Raw genomic sequence first — 27,339 nt, 5'->3', positions numbered from 1 at the left:
GGATTATTAGAATTTTTTTTTTTTTTTTTTTTTTTTTTACGTTTTTTCTTTAATTGAATAAAACATAGGAATGAGCAAATACACAGGCGTGATCAAATTAAAACATATTCACAACTTAGAGGAATAAGACAATTTGTACAAGAACAGAGGTCGTGCTTGTTTGTTTGTTAATACAAATAAAGTTTGACTTTTTTGAAACGGAAGCTACCGTAAAGCAGGCGTTTGTTTGTCGTGCAGCCCCTGGTTGCCATAACGACAGTCAAGATGGCAGCGATGGCGGCTGGCGACGAGCATGCTGCTCCTGAAGTTTTGAGAGGACTCACCCGACATTTAAACTGTCTGAACGAAGACAACAAGGCGACAAGAAAGAGAGCACTGGAGCAAATCAAGAAGGAAACCGTGGATAAAGGACTTTCCAGCAGCGTCTTACAGGAGGTTTTCTCTCCGCTCCTCAAGCCTCTGCTCAAATGTCTGTCAGACCCCATGGAAAGATGCAGAGAAACCGCAATATCGGTGGTAACAGAGTTTATTCGTTGTGTCCCGAAACCGGAGGAGTCACTGCCTTATCTCATGCCGTGCCTGGCCCAGAGGCTCGGGGAGAAGGAGATCCTGGAGCCGGCGGAGGAGCTCCGGTTGTCGGCCGTTGAGCTGTTAACTCTGACAGTGGAGGTGTGCGGGAAACATTTAGCGCCGCATCTGAACGAAGTGATCACCATCCTGCAGAGAACCATCGTCGACCCTTTCCCGGATGTCAAAAGAGAAAGCTGCAAGTGCACAGTGAAGTTTGCGAAGTGTGTGCCAGGTTGGTGAAGGACTTTGTTGTGTTGATAACATCTGTTGCCATGGTTTCGAGGAGGCACGCGGACACCGAGTGGCTGAAATGCTTGAATTCAAGTTGCGTTTAACGAAAACAAAAAACAAAATTGGTATCGGTCAATCTGTCATTTATTTTGGTGGTTGAAGATGAGTTCACATTAGGTCAGATTTGCCTTTATGGATCATTTTTAGATGCTTGAAGAATTGATAGCCTAAATTGTCAATAGTTAATTGCCAGAACTAAAATCACAAGTTTAGTCTATGTAGTTTATATTAGTTGACTTAAAATCTCAAGTTACTCCTAATTATTCACTTGACATAATTCTGTGTTACCAGTACAGGACTGTAATTTAGCCTTTGAAACAAAAATAACTAAGCTATATTGTAAAGTTATCTTAACCAAAATTCTGAATTGATCCAATATCTTATATTATATAAATGTTCAAGCAGATCTACAGTAACTGTATTGAATGGACTGGAGTGCATTTTCCCACTTTCTCCGCAGAGCACTTTCACATGCAGGCTGAGAGTCTGGTCAAACCTCTCATGCAGACGATTGCTCATCAGCACTCCCGGGTTCGAGTGTCTGTCATCGAGGCCACCGGGGTAGTCATCCAGCATGGCACCGGGAAAAACGTGGATGACGTACTCTCTCACCTGGCACAGAGACTGTTCGACGACTCGCCACAGGTTCGGTTTTTGCAAGCCTTTGAACTCCCACTGTGTATCCCTATGTGTGTTTTTTGTTAAGTTATGCACCCCCAGGGTTCATGCTGAACTTCACCATCAAGGCATGCCATCCCAGGATTGAATAAGCCTGTAGTCTACCTCTGAATGCATGCGTTTAATTACTGCTCTCACTGTCTCTTGGTTTTTCATTGTGCAGGTGAGAAAAGCTGTGACTGCAGTCGTTGGTGACTGGTTACTTCACATGAGAGACAGATACTCTTACTTCCACAAACTCATCCCTCTCCTGCTGAGCAATATCACTGATGAGATCCCAGAAATAAGGTAATATACTGGACACTGTCATACATCTCTCTTTCCACACTAACATGTCATAATTGGTCCTCAGGTTGAGGTCAGCAGGAGCTTGATCAACTGAATATTTATAACATATATCTATACCACATGTTTCCACTCCCCTCCTGCAGACTTCTAGCAACTGATTTATGGAAGCAGGTAGGCGCACAGTGGGAGAAGGAGAATGAGGACGACATCAAGGACAAGATGGACTTCCTCCTCACCCCACCTCCCTGCTACCCACCAGGAGGTCAGTTACAGTGGGCAAAGCAGCAGCTTCTTCCCTGCTCTCTGTCATTTTTAATCTAGATAGGCAGACAGATTGGTAATTTATTTGAGATATGCATAGAATCCACAATTAACAGAACGAATTACCAAGAACTCTGATTATTGACACTTGTCATTCATATATACGGTAGTTCTATTATTTTTTGTGATCTGCAGATATTTATAATCGGGATAAAATATGTATATTCTCTGTTACTTGACTTAGTTACTCCCCCCTTCCCCAGTTATTTGATCTGGCTGTCACACTTTAAACTGGGTCAGTTGCAGAGAGAGCTCTTATTAATATACCGTGAGATGCTGGTGTCACTGCAATCAAACTCTGTTCCCTGTGTGTGAAGAGACAGGACATCAGACAGCTGTGCTCTTCAGTTTTGGTTGTCATGTAAACTCAAGGCCATAAAAGCGGTCTTGTTTTTCCTGAGGAGCATATCGTTCTTATGCTTTAAGATATGACACGTTTTATCTTATTAAAATTCAACTCAGATAGCCATCAAGAACCGTAAAAGGGAAATAAACCTCCACCCCTACTACTACTGCAACTGCTGCTGCTGCTGCTCTAGGATAATATATGTTTATATGTATGTGTGTGTTGTTCAACTAACTCACCCATGTTTTTCGCCCAACAGCAGTTCTTCACCCAAAGGGAAGAACTGCTGTTGTCATTGTGCGATTTGACTGATTGAATTTAAACAGCAAGTTTGGGACAGATGTGTTTAAAAAGTAACTTCTTAACCTCAGCATTATACACAAATTGTACAAAAGTCAAGGGTGTGTTTTGCTGTTAAGAACACACACGTATAGAGTACATTCCTGCAGCAGAGGTCTGAGAGCTCTCTTGTTACCGTCCATTGTTGTCCTCCGCAACAGTGAGGGAAAGGTTGTACACAGAGGAAGGAAGGACGAGGCTTTCTAGAGACCCACCTGGTCTTTACCTGGTGAAAAAACTAAGCAGGAAAGTCTTTTGGATCCACCTTTAAACTCAGATGACAATCTCAGACTTCCTGTGAGATGATATGATGTTTTTGGTGCTTTGATTAGAAGGATTGATTGAGGTGAAATCTGAGGTTGGAACGATGTTTGATACAACAGAGATATACGTTTCCAGGTGTACTGGCCTCACTGGACTCTCGCCATGCAGAATATAATACCTGTCACACCAGTTAAAAGGCCAAAGTGACTTTTGAATGTAAATATAATCACCCACACTTGCTGCATTAAATCACTGCTTTTTATTACAGCTGTCTAAGGTTATTACATGCTGTAAAATCTTATGCTTTGTGTGTGATGGTGTAGTTTTTTAGGGCAGGCACTGGCTTGGAAAGATAAGTGTCTGCCTCGAGGCTGAGAATGAATGTGAACCTGAACATGGTGACCGTGGCTTGTCTGTGGAGCCAGGCAAAGTGTGTATGTGTAGGGGAGCTCTAAAGTCCTGCATTCTGCCTAAGGTCCATGAATGTGTCCCACAACTAGACTTGTGACTGTGGATGAATATGGGCTGTTACTTGGATCAGGAAAGGAAGCGACTTCCTTTCCCTCTTTGTCTTTCTCTTTCTTGCCATCATAAATCAGCTGGGCCTCCCAGGGTGAAGAGGTCACTATCAGACAGCGAGAGACGACCAGAAAGGGGCTTGTTTTGTCTTGTCCCGGTGTGTTTCTCTGATTTATCTCTGCCTTCCTTTGCTCCCCTCTTCCTCTCTCATTAGTGTGCCTTTTTAGGAGAAGAAGAATAAGATGAAACAAAGAAAAGAAAGTAAGAGAGAGCGGACGGGGGACAAAGAGGTGTGGGAATTTGAAATGTAGCCTGAGAATAAGTTTCACTTCTCCGACAAGTCTCATGTGGGGAAATCTTACTCATAAGAGTTATCAGTTGGCATATGTGACAAGCTGGTACACTGTCGATGTACAGTTGAAAACCTTTGCAATATTTAAAAATAAACCAGAGAGAGAGAGAGAAAATTAGTTCTTCAAAAAGTTAGATAAATTACTAATAAATGACGTGAACATCACATAAACAAGGTGAATCAGCATTTATTTATCACGCCCCCAAAAAGTGGAATTCCCTTCCTCATAGAATTAGAAGTTCTGCATCCATCAGTACTTTCAAAACCAGAATAAAGACATTTCTTTTCACACCCTCTTACCCATTGGCCAGTCTGTGTATGTGTCAGGAAATGTACTATATAAATAAAGTGTCTTTTTCTGCACAAAGTGAACTTTCCACATTGTTTCCTGTAGTGGAGCGTCCTGAGCTGGGCTGCAGAGAACTGGTGGTCAGAAACCTGGGCAGGCTGGTGCCAGCCATTGCCCACGATGTAACCGACTGGCTGGTGCCCACGCGGGTCAGGACGTCCCAGCTGCTTTCTGTGCTGCTGCTCCACGCCGAGGACCACAGCACACAGCACATGCAGCCCCTCCTGGCCACTCTCTATCGCGCCTGCACTGACGCAGAGAGGGACGTGGTCAGCAATGTGAGTTTGAGGAGTGGGTCAAAACACTGTTTATTTATCCCACACTTGGGAAATTGGGTTGTTGTTGTAGCATTTGTAACATACAAGGTTAAAAAAAAAGATTCAGATTCAGCTTTATTTGTCCTTTGCAGGAAACTTGTTTTCACCAACAAACATCCTCAAGATACAACATACAGTATATACGCACTATGAATACATCACCCACATGTAACAATAGACAAAACACACATTTAGCGACTCACTGATCTGTTTAGCTCTGTTATAACAGGGGGACAGAACTCCTGCTGAATTTGACCCTTTTCCAGACATATAGAAATATGAAATGTAGAAATATACAACACACATAGAGTTATGAACCAAAATGTTTCAAGAATATATACAGTTATTTACAAGAATAGAAAAAAAAATGATATACAGTGTTGGTAGTTGTAAAGTATTGCACAGATGGGAGGTGTGTGGGGGTGTACAGCTATTAGGTGTGCAGTTTGTACACAAAAACTGAACTGTTGGACATAAATAATAAACTGTGTGAATACAGCCTTAATAGTGGAATGAAAAAACTAGAGATTAGATTGAGATTAGAAAACTAGAGAATTGTTAGCAACCTACTGTACATAGCAGGTTCTACATCATACTGTCTCATCTTTTTTGAATGGTCAAATAAGGCTTTGAGGTAGTTAGTCATCACCTCTGCATTGGCTGTAGAATTGCTTGGTAATAATTCACTTATTAGCAGCAGACAGGATGATTTCAGGATACATCTGTTGAGCTTTGAGTCAGCAGTTCTAGTGGCATGTGAGTCTTTTACTGTTCTCAAATTAGACTGGACCAAGCTGGGCTCAAGGACTTGGGATGCACCTGTTTACGTTGGGAGGATTGGGCAGATCTTTGATGTAGCGGTGGATTAAAAGTGGCCTTCCTGTTGTTCTTCTTGCCCTCCTTTATTCTCCCACACATCTCTCTTCACCGTCTCTCATTTCTCCTCTCTTTACCTATCCAGTGCCTGGCAGCTGCAAAACTGTTGGGGACCTTTGTGCCTCCTGCCGTCTTCCTCAAGCTGCTGCTGGATCATGTGGCGACCCCCTGCTCTTCCTCGCATCCCTGGGCGCCGCTCATGGTGCTCGCCGCGATGTTGGGCGGCTGCTCCAAACACCTCCTCAAACCACATCTCGAACAGATTGCCAACACGCTGGCCCAGCCCGACGTCTGCCAGGAATATCAACAGGTCAGCTCGGGTTTGGTTGTAGGTTGACCTGTTTTTAATTTATTTACCTGAGAATGAGTGTTGTTTGCCGTTATCTACCATATTCACACCCATTACATACAACCACATCCCTCTACTGTTGTTAACTGAGCGGTAGCGCATCTAAGTTCGCCGTGAAAGGGGGAGTTTCTGTTTAAAATATTAAAACATTAAAGTCAGGCTTGTTTTGATGACAGGTCTGCCAGGTTTTCTCTGTCCTCGTTGGTTGCCATGTCTTGATTTTTCCCCCCACTGATCTGTGTGCACCAGCTGTTTCTCTTCCAGTCTTGTTAGGTGATCTTGGCAGTGTCACAGAAGGTCATTTTCTCCTCTCTCTGTGTACCTTGGTGCTCTTATTTTTGGCAGTGACAGTGCAGCAGTCAAACCGTATATTTCTTGCCTAATTTGTCCCTTATGGAAATAGGTTTTCGTGATAAGATGCCACATCTCCTTTAAAAGGGCTTTAGTTGAAGAGCTTTCAATAGCACTACTGTACACAGTGAGTTCAGTGGGTTCATCGTTGAGTAATTCTCCTAAATGCCGACCCTGCTGAAGTGACAGTGTGGACCACATGATGTTTTTCAAATCTAACATTTCAGGTCTATGATCAAAACTCCTCTGCTCACACGCTACTGTGAAATGTGCTACCTCAACATCGAATGTCTTTTTTTATTTATTTATTTTTTATGTTTGTTTTTTTTAACGTAGGAAAAGAAATAATTAAAAATGCCTTTTGACTTGCTCTACAAATAACAATCTGCCAGTGGAAAAATCTCATCAAGTCTGGAGCAGACTCTTCCCCGCTTCCTTTCCTCTTCCACCCAATATGTTTCTCTTTCAGAATCAAAATAACAGTTGTCTGGCAGCGAGTTATTTTCTGATCCTGCCGCACGACTGACTCACCTATACCCATGACCCTACTCCCACCTCCCAGCGAGGCCAGCAAGAATTTCCTCCTTGGGATAATAATAATAAAAATCCACAAATTTCATGTGACCCCTGCATGGCTGCTCTGACCCCTCTGAACACACAAGGCAGTCCATAGTCTTTGTCTTTTTTTTTATAGCCGTGTGTAAGGTCTCTGCACACGACTGTGGTTCAGCTACACCATTGAAAGAATCCCTGAAATTTCAAAGCCTGCCTGGTCAAGGCCGGTGATAAATGTGGAGGGATGCTGACCCCCCCGTCTGTCCTCCCTCATAGCTATCCAGCAGGGGTCAACCAGAGAAAGAACTAACAGGACGGGACGGTCACACGTTGTCAAACAGATGGAGGCAGACCTCTGCTTCCTCTCTGTCTGTTTCTCCATCCATCTCCCTGTGTCATTCCCTGTGTGTCTCTGTTACAGAGGGCAAAGCGCAGAGTGTTGCGATTCAAGAGCTCACCCAGACACAGCACCTGCAACGTTCTTTGACAACAGACAGGGTTCATAGTGGGGAGCAGGGCCAGATCACTGCGTAGCTGTAAATAACACCACTGGAGACAGGAGCACCTGCATCCCGCTCTCTCTCTCTCTCTCTCTGTGTGTGGTGAAATGTTGACCCACAAGTCTGTGTAATTACTGCACACAGTGTTAGTTATCCTTCAGATTTTTCATGGGGGTCCGATTTACTTACTTACTGATTTGCAGCACACTCAGAACCTTTTTGTTTTATTTCATTATTATGACCGTATTCATAAATAAGATCTCTTTTTAAAGTATGTGCATTTGGATCCAACTTGAGAGAGTTATGTGCCACTTGAACCAGGGGCAGACAGGAAGAAAAAGTGAAATTTAACATGGACAAAAATGAAGCCTGTTAAGAAATGAACTATAAATAATCTTCAAAGTGAACAGAGGCACGGGGAACTCCGAGGCTCCGCTGGGAGTTGGGGGGAATAAACCGAAGATGTGGACGCTGATATATGATGCTTCTGCACAACTTAACCTCGACGATTCTTTCATGTGCTTGTTTTCTTTTCTTTATTTCAGGAGGGGGAAAAAAAGACAGCTTACAAAAATACACTGCAGATGCTCAGCAGAAAATAAAAATATTGGTTAAAATTGACGATGATGTCAAGTGCCTGGGGGGGAAATGAGAGGCGAGCCAGTGGTCAGGGAAGCCACCCTGTGTAGTCTTTGTGGGGTGTTTGCTTAATAATCACATGGGCTTCTTTTTTAAAGGGTGTTCCACAGAGGATTAACAACCCCCCCCCAGCGTCGCACACACCTTACACAGCTGACTGTTGCAGCAGTGTTGTCAGTTGCCATGGTGACATATGCTTCACAATATCTGCAATGCTAGTATAGTATAGTATATAGAAAAGTTAGTGATGTGAAAGAGAAAGAATGGCATAAAAAGGGGGTTTGACAGTGAGTGTTTGTAGCCAGGCTTGTTAACAGTTGGTGAAACTCTGTAGACCAGAGGAACAGACCAGCATCTCTCTTTTTCCACGTTGTCCGTGCATCAACACACTTGACAATATCAACAACAAAAAAAGGGGCGAAAAAAGTTCTGCTGAATACATAAACAGGTGGCTGGATTGAATGACAGAAGAAGAGAGGAGAGGAGAGGAAAGGCAGGAGAGAAATCTTTACCTTACTGCAAGGGGTCGTCATCACATCCAAGGCCGGTGTTTGTTTTCCTGTTGCCTCGGTAACATCAGTAGCTGCAGGGGGTGGGCTCCCCCCCCCCCCCCCCCCCTGCTGGATAGGAATCTATCACCTGGTACGCTCAGCTCCTTAAAGTGGAGTCGTGTGCGTGTGTGTGTAATTGATGTATCCAGTGGTGGACAGATGTGCACACACACTGTGTAATGAGGCCCCTGGAGCGTGCCCAGGCCAAGGAAACCAGGTGTATTTCACCTGGCTCCAGGTGTCCACCCAGTCATTACACCGCACCACTTTTTCCGTTCTCCCTCTCTCTCTCCTTCGGCCAGCCCTAATGGGTGCTTTTTTATCCGTGGATATTATGTACATCCGTACACTAATATGTTTGTTGTGTGCTTTTTTTTCCACGGCTCCGTTGAGTCTTTGTTGTGTTTATGTGCCAGTGAATAACTTGGGATCAATGACTTATTTGGACATAATTACACAAATAGAGAATGAACACACTGCTGTAACGCTGTGTTAGTGCTCTGACTCCTGTTAGCTGGAGAAATGAAGGCAAGTCGTGAGCTGCATGAAGGGTTAGTTTAGCCTCAGCCTGCTGCAGGAAAATGTGTTTACACATTTAACTAACACCCTGGACTCCAGATATGTGTAACAAACTTTTTTCCAGTGTATGCTCAACACTCAGTTGCAAAATATAAACATTTGCTCATGTGTCTCACAGACTGGAAGTCCCTCAGCGACCATTCCTTCTCACAAATCCTGGCTTTTTTTTTCTTTTTTTTTTATGCTGTGAGCATCTTTACTTGGCTTAACACGTGTTTTTTCTTCCAGACTAATGCCAAGTCGTGCTGCACAATAGCTTCTCAAATTTGGGAAAAGATAGTGCGCCCCCTAGTGATGGAGCTGGAGTTTGTAGTATTTGAGTAGCTGAGCTTTTTGGAGAATATGATTAGATATGAGCATACACTAAGAATTTGTTGCTCACACACACTCTCTCTAAAGTTAAACCCGTACCTCCCCCCAAACCAGCCATAATGACAGGCTGCGAGAAAACAGGAAAAGAGGCCGTGATCCCTGTGATGGCATGGAAATTAGCCCGAGCCGCAGGTCTTTGTCTAAACATGAGCTCACCACAACACTGGCTGACAAGTGATGGAAATCTCACACACGCTCTTTTCTTCTCAGAAATGGTAACAAAGTCCTCAGTCAGAGCTGCTTTATCTTATTGGGTCAATAAGAAAAAACATCAATACTCATGCCAATGAGGAAGGAGATGTTTGGTTAAAAGTTGGATTTCCTCTTGGAGTAACTGACGAGTACAATAAAGAGATGGTGTGCTACGGACTGAGGGTTTGGCGTAAAAAGGGAATTTGTGAGCGCTGAAATGGGTTTCACTGGATGACAGAGTGAGCACACAAACTGAATCCTTCTCACAGGAGTCACATTTGTCACACACACAAGACAATCTTATAATACTTTTCTTTTCTTATTCCCAGGTTATGTACTTGGAACAGTTGTTGGCCTGCGTGGATGCACTGCTGTGTCAGTGTGAGTCAGACTGTGGCTCAGTCAGCCTGCAGCTGCTGCAGGTGCTGGTCACTGTCCAGAGTCTCTCCAGTGAAGAAAACCTCACTGAAAAGGTGAGAAAACACAAGTTATTACTGTAAAGATATAATCTCATGTTCATGTTCTCTGCTGTTCGGCCATCACTTTGTTCACCATGGGAAAACCAGTGTGTCTTCTCATCTTTGTACCTCTTCTACTCTGAAATGGCACATTTCTTTTAACCCCTTTCCCCTTCAATTTTCATTTTTCCATCCCTTTTTATTAGAAAGGTAAGCAGGTTTTATGAAGCAAGAGAGCTGTTTGAGGAATGTAAGCATTTGTACAGGTTCAAAGTGGGCATGGCTAACAGTATAATTACCCACTTAGCCGGGGGAGCTAAAATTGCACCTTTGGAGTGGAACTTTAAATCAGGTCCTGGGTGAAAGGAGGCGGGAGGAAGGTGGAGACAGAGAAAGAAAGACAGAAATAGAGCGAAAAAACAGATAGGGAGACATGAGTTGTGATTCTTAGCAGGTGTGTGTCATCGACCCAACCCCATTTGTGACTCCATAACACCTCCTCAGGTCATAAAAACATGCTCACTTGCATGATAAGCATTCATGTTGCGGCCAGTCTCCGAATGCAAGCGAGACAAACAGGAAGATTGACAAGCGAAGCCACGAGACCAGCGCGTCGCCTAACTTCTTGTCGCCGTTGGAGACTAATGACAGGGAGAGAGGAGCGGGAAGGAACTGGCACCGATGCTTACCAGACACCACATGGTCCACCAGTGCGTGCATGTGTTTACGTCTGTCTGCATCTGTGAGTGTATGTTCAGACAGGCAGTGGTGTTAGAGGAGAGATGGGAAGGAATGGATTAAGAAAAGAGAGGGAGGGTGAGAATGGCCTTGGGCATTCCCGGACGCAGAGGAAAAGTCAAACTTGTTTTCCCAGAAAGGGGGCACGTCTTTCCCATCAGCGGACAGTTCAGGGTTGTCTAGTTCTCTTCTGAAAGGGCCAAGCTGTGACTCAGATATTGTCTCAGTCCCTGTCCATCCCTGAGGGACTATGAAGGGAACTATGAAGTGCCCTAAAGGTCTGTTACCTAGCCCTAATTATTTACTCTCCTATCTCTCATTCCTGCCCTTTCCTCCCAGCCAGGCTTTATTGGTGTGTGTGTGTGTGTGTGCGTGCGTGCACTTCTGCCGGTTCCTGTGCCTTTGTGACATCCTGAGTTTTTGTTTCTAAGTGGTTTTATGTGTGAGACCTTGTCATGTCTGCAGTGTTGTTCTTCCCATGGTTTCACATGATGGTTTTGCACCTCCCATGTGAGCATGACCTGAAGAATTCCTGTAATTACAAGAAAACAACTGGATTTGTTCAACTTAACATACGTAGATTCTTCGTTTGGTCTTTCACCCACCCAATGTCCCATATCCTTTTGTCTCTTTCTTTGACTAAAGTCTTTATGATTTCTTATATGTGGCATAATTTATATCATTTTATACCCTCTATCTACCCCTCTCTCCCTCAGGCCTTGGTGAGCATGCAGTGCTTGTGTAAGGTGCAGGGCCTGGACTCGGCGATAGAGCTCTATAGACAACATATGGCCCAGCTGCTGGACTGGCTGTCGGCCTCTGTCAACACTTGGTCCAGTTACTCCCCACAGAGACTCCAACTGCATATCGTGGTCATACAGTCAGGTGAGAAGTGAAGCCCGAATGAGCTCGAGACATTTGCCAATTCATACCGCAGGTGCTGAGGTTTGCACATAGCGAGACACAATAACGGTCAAAGAAACACAGCGAGGTTTTTAAGAGACGGGTCAGTCAAATTCCTTGTTAATGATGACTGCATCAGTCATCAATTTGAACAGGCTCTTTGGCTCCATTTCACCCCTGCATTTTCTGTGAGACTATAATCTTTGTAATGTTTTATTAAACATTACTTCATGGTGTGATTAGTGAAGCCATTCTTTCCCGAACTTGTTCAGACACAACATGTTACATCATATTTTAAATGCCACGCCGTTTGTCCTGTTAGCACACGATCCATCATCGTGGCAAGCACAGCAACTGTCCAAGCAGCAACTGAAAGTCTGTCTTCCACGAAGGCAGCTCATAGTTGATTAAAATCGCTTAAAATGTGTCTGCATGTCATCATTTTTCCTGCAGTCACACTCCCAAAATCAGGCATGCGTGAACCTCATCCATATAGTCTCAAACTGCTTCTGAGGAAAACCACTGAGGTGCAGATGAGGCAACAAAACCTGGACATGTGTGTGTCAGTAGTGTTGTGTTGGCTTGAGCGAGTATCAGCACTCTGACAGATGCGAGGGCTGTCAAACGTTTGAGGTCAAACTCTGTATGATTTATTGCTTGATGCACTGACGGATGTGTGGCGTTCCACTCTGTTGTCCAGAAAGGATGACCCTCACTTCACAAGGCATAGTGGGGGAAAAAAGGAAAAGTTTTCATTATTTTTTGTTACCCAAGCAGGGAGGGTCATGGTTAAACGCACCCACAAAGAAAAAAAAAAACATGGCTGTCATTAGCAGCAGTTGGCTTACCGACTTTTGTAAATCCCTGTCTCTCTCTCTGTTTGTCAGTCAGTCAGTGTGTCTCAGACTTGTCTAAAGGGGTTAGTCTGTGCTTGTGTGGCGGCTATGGGTGTGTGTGGTGCAGCGGGTTAAAAAGCTGTGACCCTGTCTTTGGTGTTGAGACTTTACTTTACCTCCCCCTATACCATATAATCCTCCATCATCAGCACCTCCCTGTGCCACACTTTCATCTCCACCTCCTTCCCTCTCCCTCCCCTCTCTTTCTAATTGACTGGGCAGCTGGGTACCACTCTAATCCTCGCACACACACACACACACACACACACACACACACACACACACTCCCACGGCTAACTGACCAGTGCAGGCTAAGTCCACTCAGTGATCTCCATGCAGGTCACTACATCAAAAAGCACCACAGCCGCCTGCTCTTGACCTTCCTCGGGATCAAGGCCACTTTGAAGCTGTGTGTGTGTGTGTGTGTGTGTGTGTGTGTGTGTGTGTGTGTGTGTGTGTGTGTGTGTGTGTGTGTGTGTGTGTGTGTGTGTGTGTGTGTGTGTGTGTGTGTGTGTGTGTGTGTGTGTGTGTGTGTGTGTGTGTGTGTGTGTGTGTTTTATTTGTGCACGTTGCTCTCAGCCTTCCTAAGTTTTATTATGCCTCTGCCTCAGAAACATTATGTTTACATAGACATCATGTTATCTCAGTAACACACCTGGATGAACTCATTAGATTTTGGTCCAGGGTCAAGATCAGTGTGACATTACTGAATAATTCATATAGTGATAATATCATTTCATAGCTATGTTGAATTGGATAAAAGGTGAAAGGTCAACTTTGTGATATCATGACATGTTCTGCAGAAGCATTTTTTTTTTTTTTTTACCATTTTTCAGATGTGAGTGAAGCATCCATGTCATTTGAATTGAATTAGTTTTTACTTTCTTTAAATGAACCTGCACACTGATACATAGATAAGCTTTGTTGGGCTTGTTCTAGTCCATGACTAAGTCCAGCACCACATATCCTATGATGTATGAGTCCAGACAATAGCTGTGAAGTCTGGTGGCAGAGGCCTAAAACTAAATAGTTCTTTCAAATGGGATTTTTGGTCTATTAACGCGACCCATTGACTTTATTACTGGCGGCAGAACAGACAAGCGCGTGGACGCTGTTTGATGTGCACATGACTCAGGGAAATCAGCCCTCAGCCGAACAATGGACGGCAGTCAATATGACAACTGAGAATTGGTCATTTTGCTGGCTCATCAGCTCTTCACACACGCTCCCATCTGTGTTCGTCGCGGACAGAAATAATTATTGCCCTCTCATATCCTCCTCGCCGTCTTTTGTTCTTCAGCTGGTGTGAGGATGTCTGATCTTTTTGTGTGTGTGTGTAGATCTCCCACTCTCTCCGTCTCTGTGGTAGCCAGTAGTTTCTAAGCGGTAATGAAAAGTGTGTTTGTCTGTTGGTGTAGTGAAATCTCCCATCGTTGCCACATTGTCACATCCAAAGTCACTGAGAGAGATGACCTGCAGACGCCTCAGCTAACACCCCTGATTATATGACACACCCTTTGATTCACACATTCCCGCTGGATGAAGTATGTCTCCTTCAGCCTCTCTCTCTCTCCCTCTCTCTTTCTCTTTCCCCGTATCTCTTTATGACGTTGGCCACCACCCTCGGGCACTTGCAGGATTTCCTCCGTCTACTCTCATGTCTGTACAATTCAGTCCAAACAGGGCTTGGACACTTATCACTGGTTACACACACACACACAGATTACTATATATAGCTCTGTAAACATGCAGTCAGACTCTGTGTTGGGTGTGTGTGTGTGTGTGTGTGTGTGGGCATCAGTGTAACTGGGAACACTTGCACAGCAACTTTCTCATTTTCCTGTAATAGACACTTGTATAGAAACACTCTGTCACACAAAGGGCTTTTTATGTCTCATTTCCTCAGAGCTCTGTGTCACTGTCTCACCACTCCACTGAGGTCTCAATAACACAAGCCCTCTGGTCAGTGCGCAACACAAAAAAAGGTCAAGGGTTTGTGTAGGCATTTCCTGGTTTGCCATAGGACAGAAATTAAGAATTAAAGGGCACAGTGAGAAACATCCTTTAGGATTTTTGGTAACCCTTTAATTTACAGGGCGTTAATTACTGTACGTGATAATGTCAAGAAATAGCCAAGAAATAACAATTAATTGCATCATTATGTCTAGACATAGCCTAAAACGGTCAATTTCATAATAATGTTGAGAAATATAGCCAAGAAATAACCATTGATTGCGTAGAAATAGGCCAGAAATAACTATTTCTTGACACTACTACACAATTAATTGTTATTGCTTGGCTTATGTCTTTCTTGGCTTATGTACCAGATTTTTATTTAGTGGTTTGGCAATAAATGAGAGTGAAATGGAGTCTGCTGGCTGTTGTTTTTCAGCAGGGAGAGTGTTAGAGTATCAACATAGATGTGTGTGTGGTTGTGTGTTCTACAGGTCCAGTGATAGGGGAGTTTGTGAGCCAGCTGATGCTCCTGCTCCGGAGCTGCCTCCAACCAGACAAAGACCCAGAGATGAGACTGAGCACCTTCACCATGCTTGCCAAGTTGCTACTGGATGCAGCCAACACACTGGATTCCCAGGGGTGAGAAGGACACACACACACACACATTCACAAAACAAAACACACAGAGAGCAAGTAAGTTCTCATGTTTTCTATTGAATAAAGACACACAACATGCAAGATCGCATGTTCATTTTGCACCTTTTCGTAACTGTACAATGTTAGCCTCAGTTGCCTGGGTTTGCCTGGTCTGCGTTTTCAAAGTCGTCATCATCATCATGACTGAGCTTGTGATTTTTAAACTTTTAGTACCACACCCACAAATAAACTCACAATGGTCTATTTCCATGAGGCTGTTATAACCCTCTCAGGCTCTAGTTGACCTGCAACTCATGTAATACAAAATAGGGTCAATGGAGTGATACAGTCCAGACTGCCCCTAAAGGGCGATATTTTGCCCCTAATATTTGAGACAGTGCAAGTAAAAAAAAAAACGTATCAACTTGCACATGTGCAACCAGTAAATTTGCGTCTTCTTTTTTTTAACAATCAAAGTATCTGGAATCTGCCATTACAGGTGGCAGGCCGAGGTGTAGGAGGATCATGAATGAAAAGGAAATGTGAATATTTGCTTTGCAAGTCAATTTGTGCCCCTAAATTCTCTGATTGCGCTCCTAAAATTAAGTTAAGTTAGGGGTCATTGTGCTCCGAGTAAAAAAAAGTTTGTCTGGAGCCCTGAGTAAATGGAAGTCCAGAAATCATCGTACTGAATCCCACCAGACTTGAAATAGTGTCTTAGGGAGTATCAGATGGACAAACTGAAATGAGTCACTGCCCTGGGGAAGAAGACGGCACACGCTGTCTAAATGTCTCGTCAGTAATTTAAATGATTATTGACTGATGACGGAGGTAGGACTGAAGGGATGTCTGACACCCAGAGAGAAGCCCCAACCCCCCCCACCCCCCCCCCCCCCCACCCCGACCCCACCCCTCCAGGGTCTCTTCCGTGTCCTCAGCTGTGCAGCCCTCAGCTCGGGGCTCACAGCTCTAATCTGAGGGAATGCATTAAGCCGGAGGCCCATCCTGGGTCGCAGCGATCGCAGCAGCTGCTCCCGTCGATCAAAAAGACAAACCCTTGTCCGTGGGGTTGCCATGGAGACATCTGCGCAGCATGCCACTACCCCTAACCCTGCAGCCAAAAAAGGTCCGTACGGGTTTGGTAGGTGTTTCCACTGGATAAATCGAAGGGATAAACTGCTAATCTTATCGTATGGGAGGATGTTGAAAGTGCCTTTTGGCCTGAACCTGGCAACAGTGTAAAGAATAGAATACAAAGACAAAATAATCTCCTTGTCAGTGAAATATGTCGTATAAACAACGGGAAGTATTCTTAAAGCCAAAATATTCTGCCACCTTTGCCAAAAACGTGGAAATTGGAACTTTTTGCTTACAGCTCTCATCATTTCATCCATAGATGTTGCATGGAAGACAAAAGAAGCCTCTGTCTCTCTCCCGCTCGCAGCGCGGCCACCTGTGCTGCTAACTGCGTCTTTCTTTCCTGAGCTGTATCTCCGGTAATCACAGAACCATCAGGGAACACAAATCATGTTACACCTTCAAAAGGGTTTCAAACAAATGTCTAACTTGCACTGAGGCCGTGCGGTCTGCCATAATATTTCCATTCATACTCACCTCATCCCTCCATTCATGATTTATGGCACCGATCTTTGCAGATTGTAGCCCACACACACATGCTATATGTCGTCAGGAGGACAATGATAGTCATAGAGAAAACCTCTTCCCTTTGTTCTACGACCAGAATGACATAATGACAGCTCGGCTACACAACAAGCAGAGAGGGAAAGCGTGTTTTTGGTGTCTTTCATCCACACACGCACATAATGTTTTTGTTTCATGTGGATTTGTGTGCTGTGGGGGAAAAAAACTCTTGATGTGAAATTTAAGTACAGTAGAAAGTGATGTGTGACAAATGAAGGTTTCTACCTCTTCCCTCTGGATGTGGCAGGGCCAAACTCGTGCTCCACTTCCAAATGAGATAAGAGTATCTTGAGTCTTAATTCTAGCTTTCAAGACATCAAACAAAAACTGCTGTTCCGGGTGAGATCGTCCTCTTATTCCAAATGTGGTTTCCCCTCTGTCAGGACTAGATACTGCAGGTTGTCAGTAACATGAAACAAGACAAAATGACTGTGCATCTATCAAAAATAATAGATTTTACAGCTCATCAGCTCCTTCTTTAATCATGTGTAAGAAAATAAGATTTTAAATCATGACAAGATAAAGGATAATATAGTTTATAATTATATTATGGAATATGGATATATATGGATATATATGGATATTGTATTTTGAATAGCTTGAATACCAGTGTGTATATATCACATTAACTTAGATGTATGCAAAATTACACAAAGAATAATTGATGAGATGTTTAATGTAGTGAACTGTGTTACAGTAGTATGCAACACACAAGACTAAATTCTTTCACTGTTTGAATCCATTATTTGGATAACAGACATTTAAAGAGCAAGTGTATAGTACAATCATAGGAGGATTTTTCTGAAAGTGCTGCTGCCCAGTCCTACTAAATGACAAGCTCCTCTCTTTTCTGCTGTGAGAGAGACTTGTTTGCTCTGCAGCTGTTTTGTGAGCGTTGCAGAAGCACAGACGGCTCCACTGTGTAGGGACCCATGAGATGTACAGTCAAATTTCCCTGGCACTTGTGTGTGTGTGTGTTGGTGTGTGTGTGCAGCACATAGACATTCAAGTAAAAGGTAAAATCCTCTTAGTCGTCTTTCCCCCTGGACATCATCCCTGTAATGTGGAAACATGTCTTTCCATCGTCTGCCGTCATTCGTGATGAGCTTTCAGCACCTGTCAGGATGAGGAGACTGGGTTAACAGCAGCAGCAGCAGCGGTGGTGGTGGCAGCACAGGCCCGGGCCGCATTAGTGGCACACTGTCTCCCCCTGCTGGCACTGAGACGTTACAGCACGCTTTAAAAAAAACACATGACAAACGTATTGTGTCGCCAGATGAAAAGACAGGCGAGGGGAGAGACTGGAGCGCGTGGAGTCAATTGAAGCAAAGAGCTCTGAGGCTCTGATGGTGTGAGAGGACGTCAGAGGGCCGAAGCCAGCATGGGAAAGAATGGGAGAAGGGGAATAGAGGACACCCAGATGTTGTGCTCCTCGCCTCCCACTCCCCCCCTACTGCCCCACCACCATGTCTGCCTTTTTGAAAGACTGTGGGAAAATGACCGTAGTTCAGGCATTGTGTAGCATTTGCTTATGAATTGTACAGTCGCGTCCCCGGTCCAGCATTCCAGCAGCCTCAGTCACTCACCCGTCCTCACAGCGGCTTTGAAATCGCCACACGAAGAAATAAAAAATATGTTTCTCCTCCTCCACTCTTTGTGTTCCTCCAGGCGTTTCCGCGACGAGTCCGAGAAGTTCCTGTGTGACGTTCTGCTTCCTAACCTGGTGTGGCAGGCCGGCCGAATCGCCGGCGCCGTTCGCACCTCAGCCCTCAGCTGTCTGTTGGCGCTGCTGCACGGAGGGGCCATCACACCCGGACAGGTAGAAAGACACACACACGCTCACCACCAACTGTGACAATGACTAATACATCTTCCGGCAAAAAAGGCATGTACCACACGCTGGTTTCATCTACTTCCACCTGTGCAGAACGACTGTTAATTCTTGTAAGCGGATGTGAACCTCCTCCAGTAGTGTCTACTCCCCATCTCCACTCTTTTTTTATTGACTCAGCTGTAAAGGAAAAGACGTGCTTGTGCATTCTTCTGATCCGTCAGGAGTTGACATTTACTTCTTCAAAGTCTCTGTTTTAGCCATTTCACAACAAAATAGATGGTCCCACTCGGCCTTTTAGGAAAATATATCTTTCTCTCCTTGGCTGAGAGTGCTGGCCGCAGCAGGTAAGCAGGTGTACGTGGGGGCAGGCAGGTTCACATACCTTTGTCCCTGAGGAACAATGCGTCCAGTGTTCTGGGCCCTTGTTATAGGTAGGGACTATCACGGGGACATGCCCTTGCACCTGCCTGGTGGAGCTCATGCCCCAGTTACAGTACGCACGCTCACACGCACGCACACATCTGGCTGTGTTTGCCCTGATGTGTGCTGAGTGACCAATTGGAACTGGCCCCTCACAACTCCACACTATTGACACATCTTTAACTACGAGGCAAAGCAAACAGCTTGGGGGACAATGTGAGTTTGGTTGTTGGTGTGTGATCAAATTTGAACTATCAAATGGCAAAGTCCTCACTAGAATAAAAGACCTGGAAAAGTGTCGATTGAATAAGCCATGTTACTCTTGGCTTTTGGGTTAAAGCAGATATCAGCTTCACGGCCGTTTCGGCTAATGCTGCGTTCAAGGCAGGCTTTTGAAACCGTAAGTTACAGCTTCAAGTCACAACTACGACTTGGTAGCGTTCCAGGTAACCCGTAGCTCGTGTTTTTACCATCCTGTTGTCTGTGAAAGTTCCCTATAACGGCCACTCGTAACTTCCGACCCGTGAACTCGTACCAGATCGAACTGGTATGACTTCACAGGAAGGAAAAACACAAAGTACGAGTTTCTTTGAACGCACCATGAGTTAGCAGCCCCCGCCCTTGTCAGGCATCAATTGGTCCTCGTGCTACGTCACCACATTCACGCGCATCCCTTGGCTGCACACACAGCCCTTCATGCCGTTCTCTCTCCTCATTGGATAACACTTGTATCCCACAAGGAAAATTTTCTCCTCGGGTTACAGCAGAGCAGAGTGACGGAGAGACTCGTGTTTAGGCTGAAATACTTCATGTAAGTGATTGCTGACGGAAAATAGGACTATTTAGGACTTATATTAACAAAAACATTCCACTGATATCTGCTTTAAATATTGAAGGCTTTTTGGCCTTTAATGGACAGTACAGTTGAGAGAGAGAGACAGGAAATGGGAGGCAGAGAGGGGGGGGATGACTCGCAGGATAGAAATATTGAAGTTCAGATGAAATAAACAACATGTCCCAACCGGTACAACAAGAGCAGGTTATTTCCACGAGCAAATCAAACAGGCTTTCATTTAGAGGGACATTGTTTCCTCTCTGCTCCCTGTGAAAACAATTAGCAGCTCCAATTACACTTGGCATCCTCACATTGTCACTGATGTAATGTGGATCACTCCTCTGCCAAATTTTCCTCCTCTTTGTCTACTTCCCGCGTTCTCCCCTCACTCTTTTTTTTTCTCTTCTTCTTCTTCACTGTTTCACCTGCGTGGTTACGATAGCAAACAGACCGTGATGACAGAAGTTTTAGCCATCACCTCTTGGCCCCGGGGCTCACGGCACTCAGCCTCACCTTGTTTGTCCATTTCCTCCTGTTACTCATCTGTTGGTGCGATGAAAACATTGGTCTTCACCGGACCTCTGAAGGTGGGCCCCGTGCCCATGTGTCTGCACAAACTGATCCAGACCTGATGTGAATCTGTCATGCTTCAGGTGATATTTCACTTGAGTAAAATAAAAAAGATAATTGAAGAAAAGTGTGTGAAGACTCTAAGCTCGTATTGTCACGTCTTTTTATGACCTTCTTCCACAATCATGGCGTATTAAAAAATTGGCAGCACAGATTTTAGACATTTTGGACATTAACGTACTGTAAGTCGTGCTGAAAGTGCAGCCTTGAAGCAGCATTCTTTACAGCTGAATAGAAAATGACAAACTCTCTGACTATGTAAACTGGACCAGATTTGTCCTTAAGTGATACATTGTAAGAAACAGCCGACGAGACTTTGATGTTTGATGTTATGATCCAACATGTAAAAGCTGAGAATGCTTCTCTTGCTTTTTCTGTGTGCAGCTGCAGTGTCTGGAGGAGAAGCTGAGTCCTCGGGTGTTGTCAGCCCTGGACGAGGACTCTCCGATGGGCAGACTGATGGCTTGCCGCTCTATGTCGACCATTCTCAGACTCGTCGGAAGCAGTCTGCACCCTGAGGCCCTCAACAAGATCTACCCCGGTAAATGAACAACACACACACGCGCTACTTTGTTTCACACTTCACATCAACATTGTTTCATTTCACATTATATAGCAGAAGTCCTCCTGTTGTCCTTCTGGGTCAAATTGACCAAATCTGTTCCCTTCCTCCATCCTTCCTTCTTTCCTTCCTTTCTCCCTTTGTCCTTACTTCTTCTTCCTTCCTCTTTTGATCCAGTTGACCTGGTCTGTTCTCTCCATCCATCTTTCTTTCCTTCCCTTTTCCTTTCCTTATTTCCACAATCCTTTTTGCCTCCCTCCCTTCCTTCCTTCCCTTCGTCCTTACTTCTTCCTCCTTTTTTGACCCAATCTGTTCCCTCCCTCCATCTATCTTTCCTTTCTTTTTCCCTTCCTTCTTTCCTCCCATCGTTCCCTTTGTCCTTCCTTCCTTCCTTCCTTCCTTCTTTCTTTCCTGTCGTCCATCCTGCCTTTCTTCCTTCCTTACTTCCTTCCTTCTATCCCTTTATCCTTCCTTCCCTTCTTCTTTCCCTTTGTCCTCCATTGCTTCCTAACTTCCTTCCTTCCTTGACCCAGGAGGACAACAGGAGGGTTAAATAAATGCATGGCGAAATGTTTTATTTGATATACAGTATGTTTTCATTCAAAATAATTGTTTATCTCACATACTAGAAGTGTTTGGTAGGAAATGACTGTAACCTTTTTTTCTTGTGCATGTGTGCGTGTCTTTCCTCTGCAGAGCTGCTGAAGCGTCTGGACGACAGCAGCGAGGAGGTGCGCGCCGTGGCCCTGCAGGCCCTCGGGCTGTGGCTGTCCAACCTCAGCAACGACTACAACCCTGAGTTCTGCGCTCCTCATCTGCAGCACATCTTCCAGCAGCTCCTCCTCCACCTGGACGATCCCGACGCCTCGGTGCAGGGGCGAGTGCTCGGTGAGACTGGGTTGGGGTTGGGGGTGTTTGAACCGGTGACCTCAGACAGGAGAAGGAGGAGAGGCTGTAGGCTGATAGTTGATCGAGATCCCTAATTACCTGTTGACGTGGGCGCAGGAATTAACAATTAGTCTGGATCCTGGGAAAGTGGTTAAAAATATTAGTGTTTAAATTTCCTCCATATGGAATGTATCATAGCTTTCCATTTACTCCTCACTATAAATCATGACTATAACTCTTGACAACATGTAAAAACCTTTGTCCTTGTTGGCCTTTAGTGAACTGTTGGCAGCGCTTGATGCCACATAATGATAAGATGGGGAGAGATAGTGAATATAACACAATGGGATAGGTAATGTGAAACATCCTCATGCACACACACTCTGTATCTGACTTGGAATGATGTGATACGGACCTTCTGACCTTGATAATCTGATAAAGATGTTTAGCTGATACAGACAGTAAAGCTGATAATGGTGAACGCTGAGGCAGCGATGAAAGCAGCGTTCAGACGTGATGATCCGCAGACCAGCCTGCTGCGTCTGGGACACTCATAGAGGGAGTAGATTATTGTTCTGGCGCGCTGCCAACAGATTCCCCTTCTCCTTTATTTCAAAAGCTGCCCATTATCCCTCTTTTCTATCCAATTCATCACCAAGAGCAGCTGAATTCCCCAAAGTCCCTCCACAGCCGGGCTGGAGGTGATCCAGATAAGAATTAGCACCCACCTGAGAGAGACACTTCACAGGTTAATTTCTGTATAATTCCCCCCTTCCTATACACCAAATCTCTGCCTCTCCACCCACGACCCCCACCCTCAATGCACACACAACGGTCCCATCTAATGACAACCACATGGGGAATTCCTCCTTCCCCTCACCACCTTCTCACATCTGTCCTTACGCCCATTCCCTCCTAATCCCCCAGTCTTTTATCTGTCCATCTCTCTCTTCCTCCTCTCATGCCCAGTGTTTTCTGTGACGGTCCGCAGCTTCACGGTCGTGTTTTTATTCACGTGTCAGTGGAAAGTCTGAGTGGCTTCTCCTGAAGTGCGTAACCGAGCCGCGGCTCCTCTGGACTTTCACTCTCTCTCACTCTCATGGATGTTAGCTGTCATTACTTCTGACAGGACACAGGTGAGCGCTGATGCCTTAGCCAGCGGCGAGAGGCCTCACTGCTGGATCGCTCGTTTTCATATACAGCGAGACGGAGGGGGGAAAAAAGCAAAGAGAAGACATTCACGCAACTCGCCAGATGCAGCAATAGCTTCCATACCATGAATTCTACTGTAGCTCTGCCGGACAGCTTTTGAAAGACATGCAAGGATGATAAGAAGTTTTGTTGTTGCCATTGGTTATCAAGTGTCTGTTAACCTTGACTGCAGAAGTTAGAATAACACATATAAATCAACTTTATGAACCGGCCTTCGCCCACATACTGCACGTCTGTATTTCTTGTAGTTGAGTGATTTCCTGTCATGTCTGTGCATGTGTGGTTGAAAGATTCTCTTTGAAAAACTATACTGTCATACAGTATGTTAAAGTTTGAACATGAAAGGGACACTTTTGGAGAATTTCTTTGCTGTCTCAAGCTATGCTGGACATGCTGCAATGATTTCTCTTTTACTCTGGCAATTACCCACCAAAGCTGATATTCATGAAAGGATATGTCTGTTGATACTTTTTATTTTTATGCAACAACCATAGCCAGAGCTTGATTTTCCTGGTCGAATATCAAAGGTCAATGTCACAGTGACTCCACAAAATACAAATGGGGCCTTGTGAACACCATATCCCACTAACACCTTGGGAATGTCTTCAGATATGGCACAAACTTTCATTTGGACTCAGGGATGAGATGATTAGATTTTGGTGGACAGTCTATGGGACAAAGGGGAAAGTCACGGTGACCCCGTAGACATAATGTCTTGAGAACTCTCGAGAGCAGATTCCCCAAATGTCCATTAGAGCTCAACGATGAACTGATTCAACTTTGGTTGTCAAAGTCTGACAGTGTCGCCATAGCTCAATACAACAATTGTGATGAAATATCACACAAATGATTAGTATTTTCTGAAACTGGTTCATGTGGCAGAGGCATAAAAACATGTCAACAAATTCAATGAAAAGACCAATTGAATTGAATTGATACAACTGACATCTGTGCAGCCAAAGCCTGATATGATTCTCGTCCAAATGGCCACTCAAAAACTTGCAAAAACACATCACAAAGCCACACTGGTGGACGGTGGGATATGTTTCTCCTTTGTGATGAGCATTTACTCTGAACATGAACATACGACTGCCCTGCTGATGTAAATACTCACACAATGCAGATTCGCTGAAAAATGCACAATTGCCTTCTGTTCACAGAATTTAGTATAATAAACAGCTACATTGCCCATTTGTTTTAGGAATTTCCTTAACACCCCGTAAAAAAGACATCTTTTATGGTCACAAAATTATATGTAGTATATGCAATCAAGATGATTGGCTTATTATGTACCAAGCTAAAGTTTACTGACTTTAGCAGTTTTCACCGTCATGAATGATTATCTGAATTGATACTTCTCTTTCTTCACTATTAAATCTGATTTTCTACAATGACAAGTGCATGATAGATGTTCGCCAGCCTTACATAGTGTGTCTGGCTATGATAGAGTAATTCAAACATGAGCCATTGTGTGTAGCTCACATTTTCAAACTGTGATCCCCATGAAGTGCAGTTGACTGGTAGACAGCTCGGAGTCTCTTTGTGAAATGAGATGACCTCACATCTTGCTGAATGATGGTCTGTATCTGACAGCACCCATAACCGCCTGTGCCACAAATGTGGAAGCAATCCTGATGGCGCTGTTTGAAGCTTTCTTCTTTTTCCTCCCGCTCTCTTTCTTCCATTTCTTTCTCTTTGTTCCTTTAATAGTTGATCCCATTCTTATGCTTCTTGGATTTCAAACGCATATCTGTGTTGTGGCTTGATGTACGCAGCATGTCCTGACAGCATGATGGACAGCACCGCCACCCCACCCCCCCCCCCCCCCCCCCACCCCTCCATCTCATCTCTGCTTCTATCACTCCTCCAGTCCTCCACCCTGGTAATCCCACAGTCCTGGCAGCACGGCTGCTACCTGCTCAATCACACACACTGTTGGCACGGGCATAACTCACTTCTCACAAGTCATCATTGTTCTCTTTAATTCCAAGTCCCACCTCCCCTTCCTCCATCCCAGCCGTGTGCAGTATACACAAAAGCTAAAAATCCCCTCCGTCTCCTTGAAGAACAAAGGCAGGTATCAGATGATGAGTTTACATGAACTAACTCATCCAGAGTGACGGCGTGTCACCACTGGAACAGCACTTTTTCATTGTGGTTTCCGAAGCATTTATCCATTTGACAGCAGTTCAAGTAATTCTATATACCTCTGTAAGTCAGCAGGCTGTGTGGGAATGATGGGACGAAAAGATTTTAATAGGGAATTACTGCCTCCCAGTGGAAGAAAAGAGCACTTGCATGTTCGTGTTGTAGAATTAATGCTGTATATTCAACACTGCATCTGCTGCTGATCTGACTCTGTTTCAAGAACATCAAATCAGTGTCTGTATCAAAATATGATAAATAACAACTAAATAATGAAATATACATGGACGATCACATCCTTCTATATTCAATTTTAAGTAGATCTTAAGTCTTCTTCAGTGGTGGAACTTAAGTATTGAGTATTTCTACTTCACCACATTCAAGAGGGGTATAATGCATTTTTTACTCCACTACAAGTATTTAATAATAATCAAAGTGTTTTTATTGGTATTTCATATTTACACAACACAACATCCCATTCAGAAGAAGACAATAGGACTCAAAAAATACACCACATATACATGATGTAAAGTTAAACTACAGACAAAACAGAAACAAAACACAGATCATACTAATACCAGACACCAGACATACCCAACACCTACATGCATGTGACATAGCTACTCAATATTTTTCAGAATCAGGTTTTAGATCCAAAACTGTTCATAAAATCCAGTATGTTGTTATAGCGTAAACGGCAAAAAGGCAACTCTCACAATAATTACATAGTAATAATCCACCACATTAATGTGCCACTGAAATAGGCATATCTGCTGCACTATGAATTTAAATGCATTTTATTGTTTTCCACTGCAAAATATAGTTAAAATGTCGGAATTTTTCAATTCTGTTGATTTTCAGACTTTTTTTTAGGGTGATCATCACTTTTTTGTGAATATTCCCTTTTTATTTGACTGTATCCACTCATTATCTGACATCCTGAGTACTGACTCCTGTCTGTGTTGCATGTGTGTGTGTGTCTGTCCAGAGATCCTGAAGAAAGGCAGCGTGGTTCACCCGGGACTCCTGAAGACGGAGGCGGAGGCAGTGAGAGACAAACAGCGGAGTCCTCTTTACTGCGACCAGCTGCTCCAGCACATCAGCTCACTGCCTAAAAACACTGCAGCAAACTGAGGGATACGGAGCTCATACAATACAAACACATACTGAAGTTTGTGCCTTCACTCAGAGAACAGTCACTTTTTGTTCATCAAAGCTGGTTTTATACATTTTTAATAAACTATGACCAATGTGCTTTAAATTAAATGGCCCAGTCATTTGTCAGTAAGTCTTTTAATGCAGAATATCTACTTCATTTGTTGTTATTGAAGAATGTGTTTTTCTGCACATGTTGCTTTTTCTGCTTTTGGTTGTCAAGTTAAGTGGAGATTTGATGCACTGTGTTTGTTGTGTTTACATATTTTAAATTAAATCCTCATCTGATATTTTATCATCTCATTCCTGTAACCAAACTCTCAACATCCTGGCCTCCAGATGGTGTTGAGTCTCAGGCTAGATGGATCTGTGATTTAGTTTTTTTTGTTTTTATATATTTTGTTTAAAAAAAACAGAGCGAAAGAGACTGACCTATTAACATGTGTTAATATAAATTACTTAAAATAAATCAGAATCTTGTGCTTATTGTGTTTCAACATGGGGTTGAATCAGGAGATGCTGTAAAAATGTGATTGCTTCAGCTTTACTCGCTGAATTTCTAAGTGTAATTTACATATTTTGTAATATATAATTTAATATTTAGGCTACATTTCAGCACTTGACACTGGCTATAGCAGTGACGCTTTCTCCTCCCATTGCCCCCCATCCGTCCTCTGCACAACCTCCCAGAGTGAAGCTGCTGACTCTCGTCCATCTGTGTGTGATGCTCTCTGATCCACCAACATGTAGGTCTACTCTCCACGGTGCTGCC

At 44.0% G+C, this 27,339-nt stretch overlaps 1 protein-coding gene across 1 annotated transcript; it reads left to right on the top strand.

Moving 5' to 3' along the window:
• The first annotated feature begins 249 nt into the window (after positions 1-249).
• Positions 250-26,681, top strand: dnaaf5 (dynein axonemal assembly factor 5). The gene is made up of 13 exons (XM_083976427.1): positions 250-802; positions 1,322-1,506; positions 1,703-1,827; positions 1,971-2,089; positions 4,363-4,595; positions 5,596-5,820; positions 9,928-10,071; positions 11,511-11,679; positions 15,041-15,188; positions 18,555-18,705; positions 20,990-21,146; positions 21,864-22,055; positions 26,401-26,681. Exons 1-13 carry the CDS (start codon positions 265-267, stop codon positions 26,544-26,546), a joined length of 2,532 nt encoding a protein of 843 aa, XP_083832553.1. The 5' UTR covers positions 250-264; the 3' UTR covers positions 26,547-26,681.
• The last annotated feature ends 658 nt before the right edge of the window (positions 26,682-27,339 follow it).

The sequence above is a fragment of the Trachurus trachurus genome (genome assembly GCF_905171665.1).
Source record: "Trachurus trachurus genome assembly, chromosome: 8".
Taxonomy (NCBI): domain Eukaryota; kingdom Metazoa; phylum Chordata; class Actinopteri; order Carangiformes; family Carangidae; genus Trachurus; species Trachurus trachurus.
This window is presented reverse-complemented; position numbering and strand designations above follow the sequence as displayed.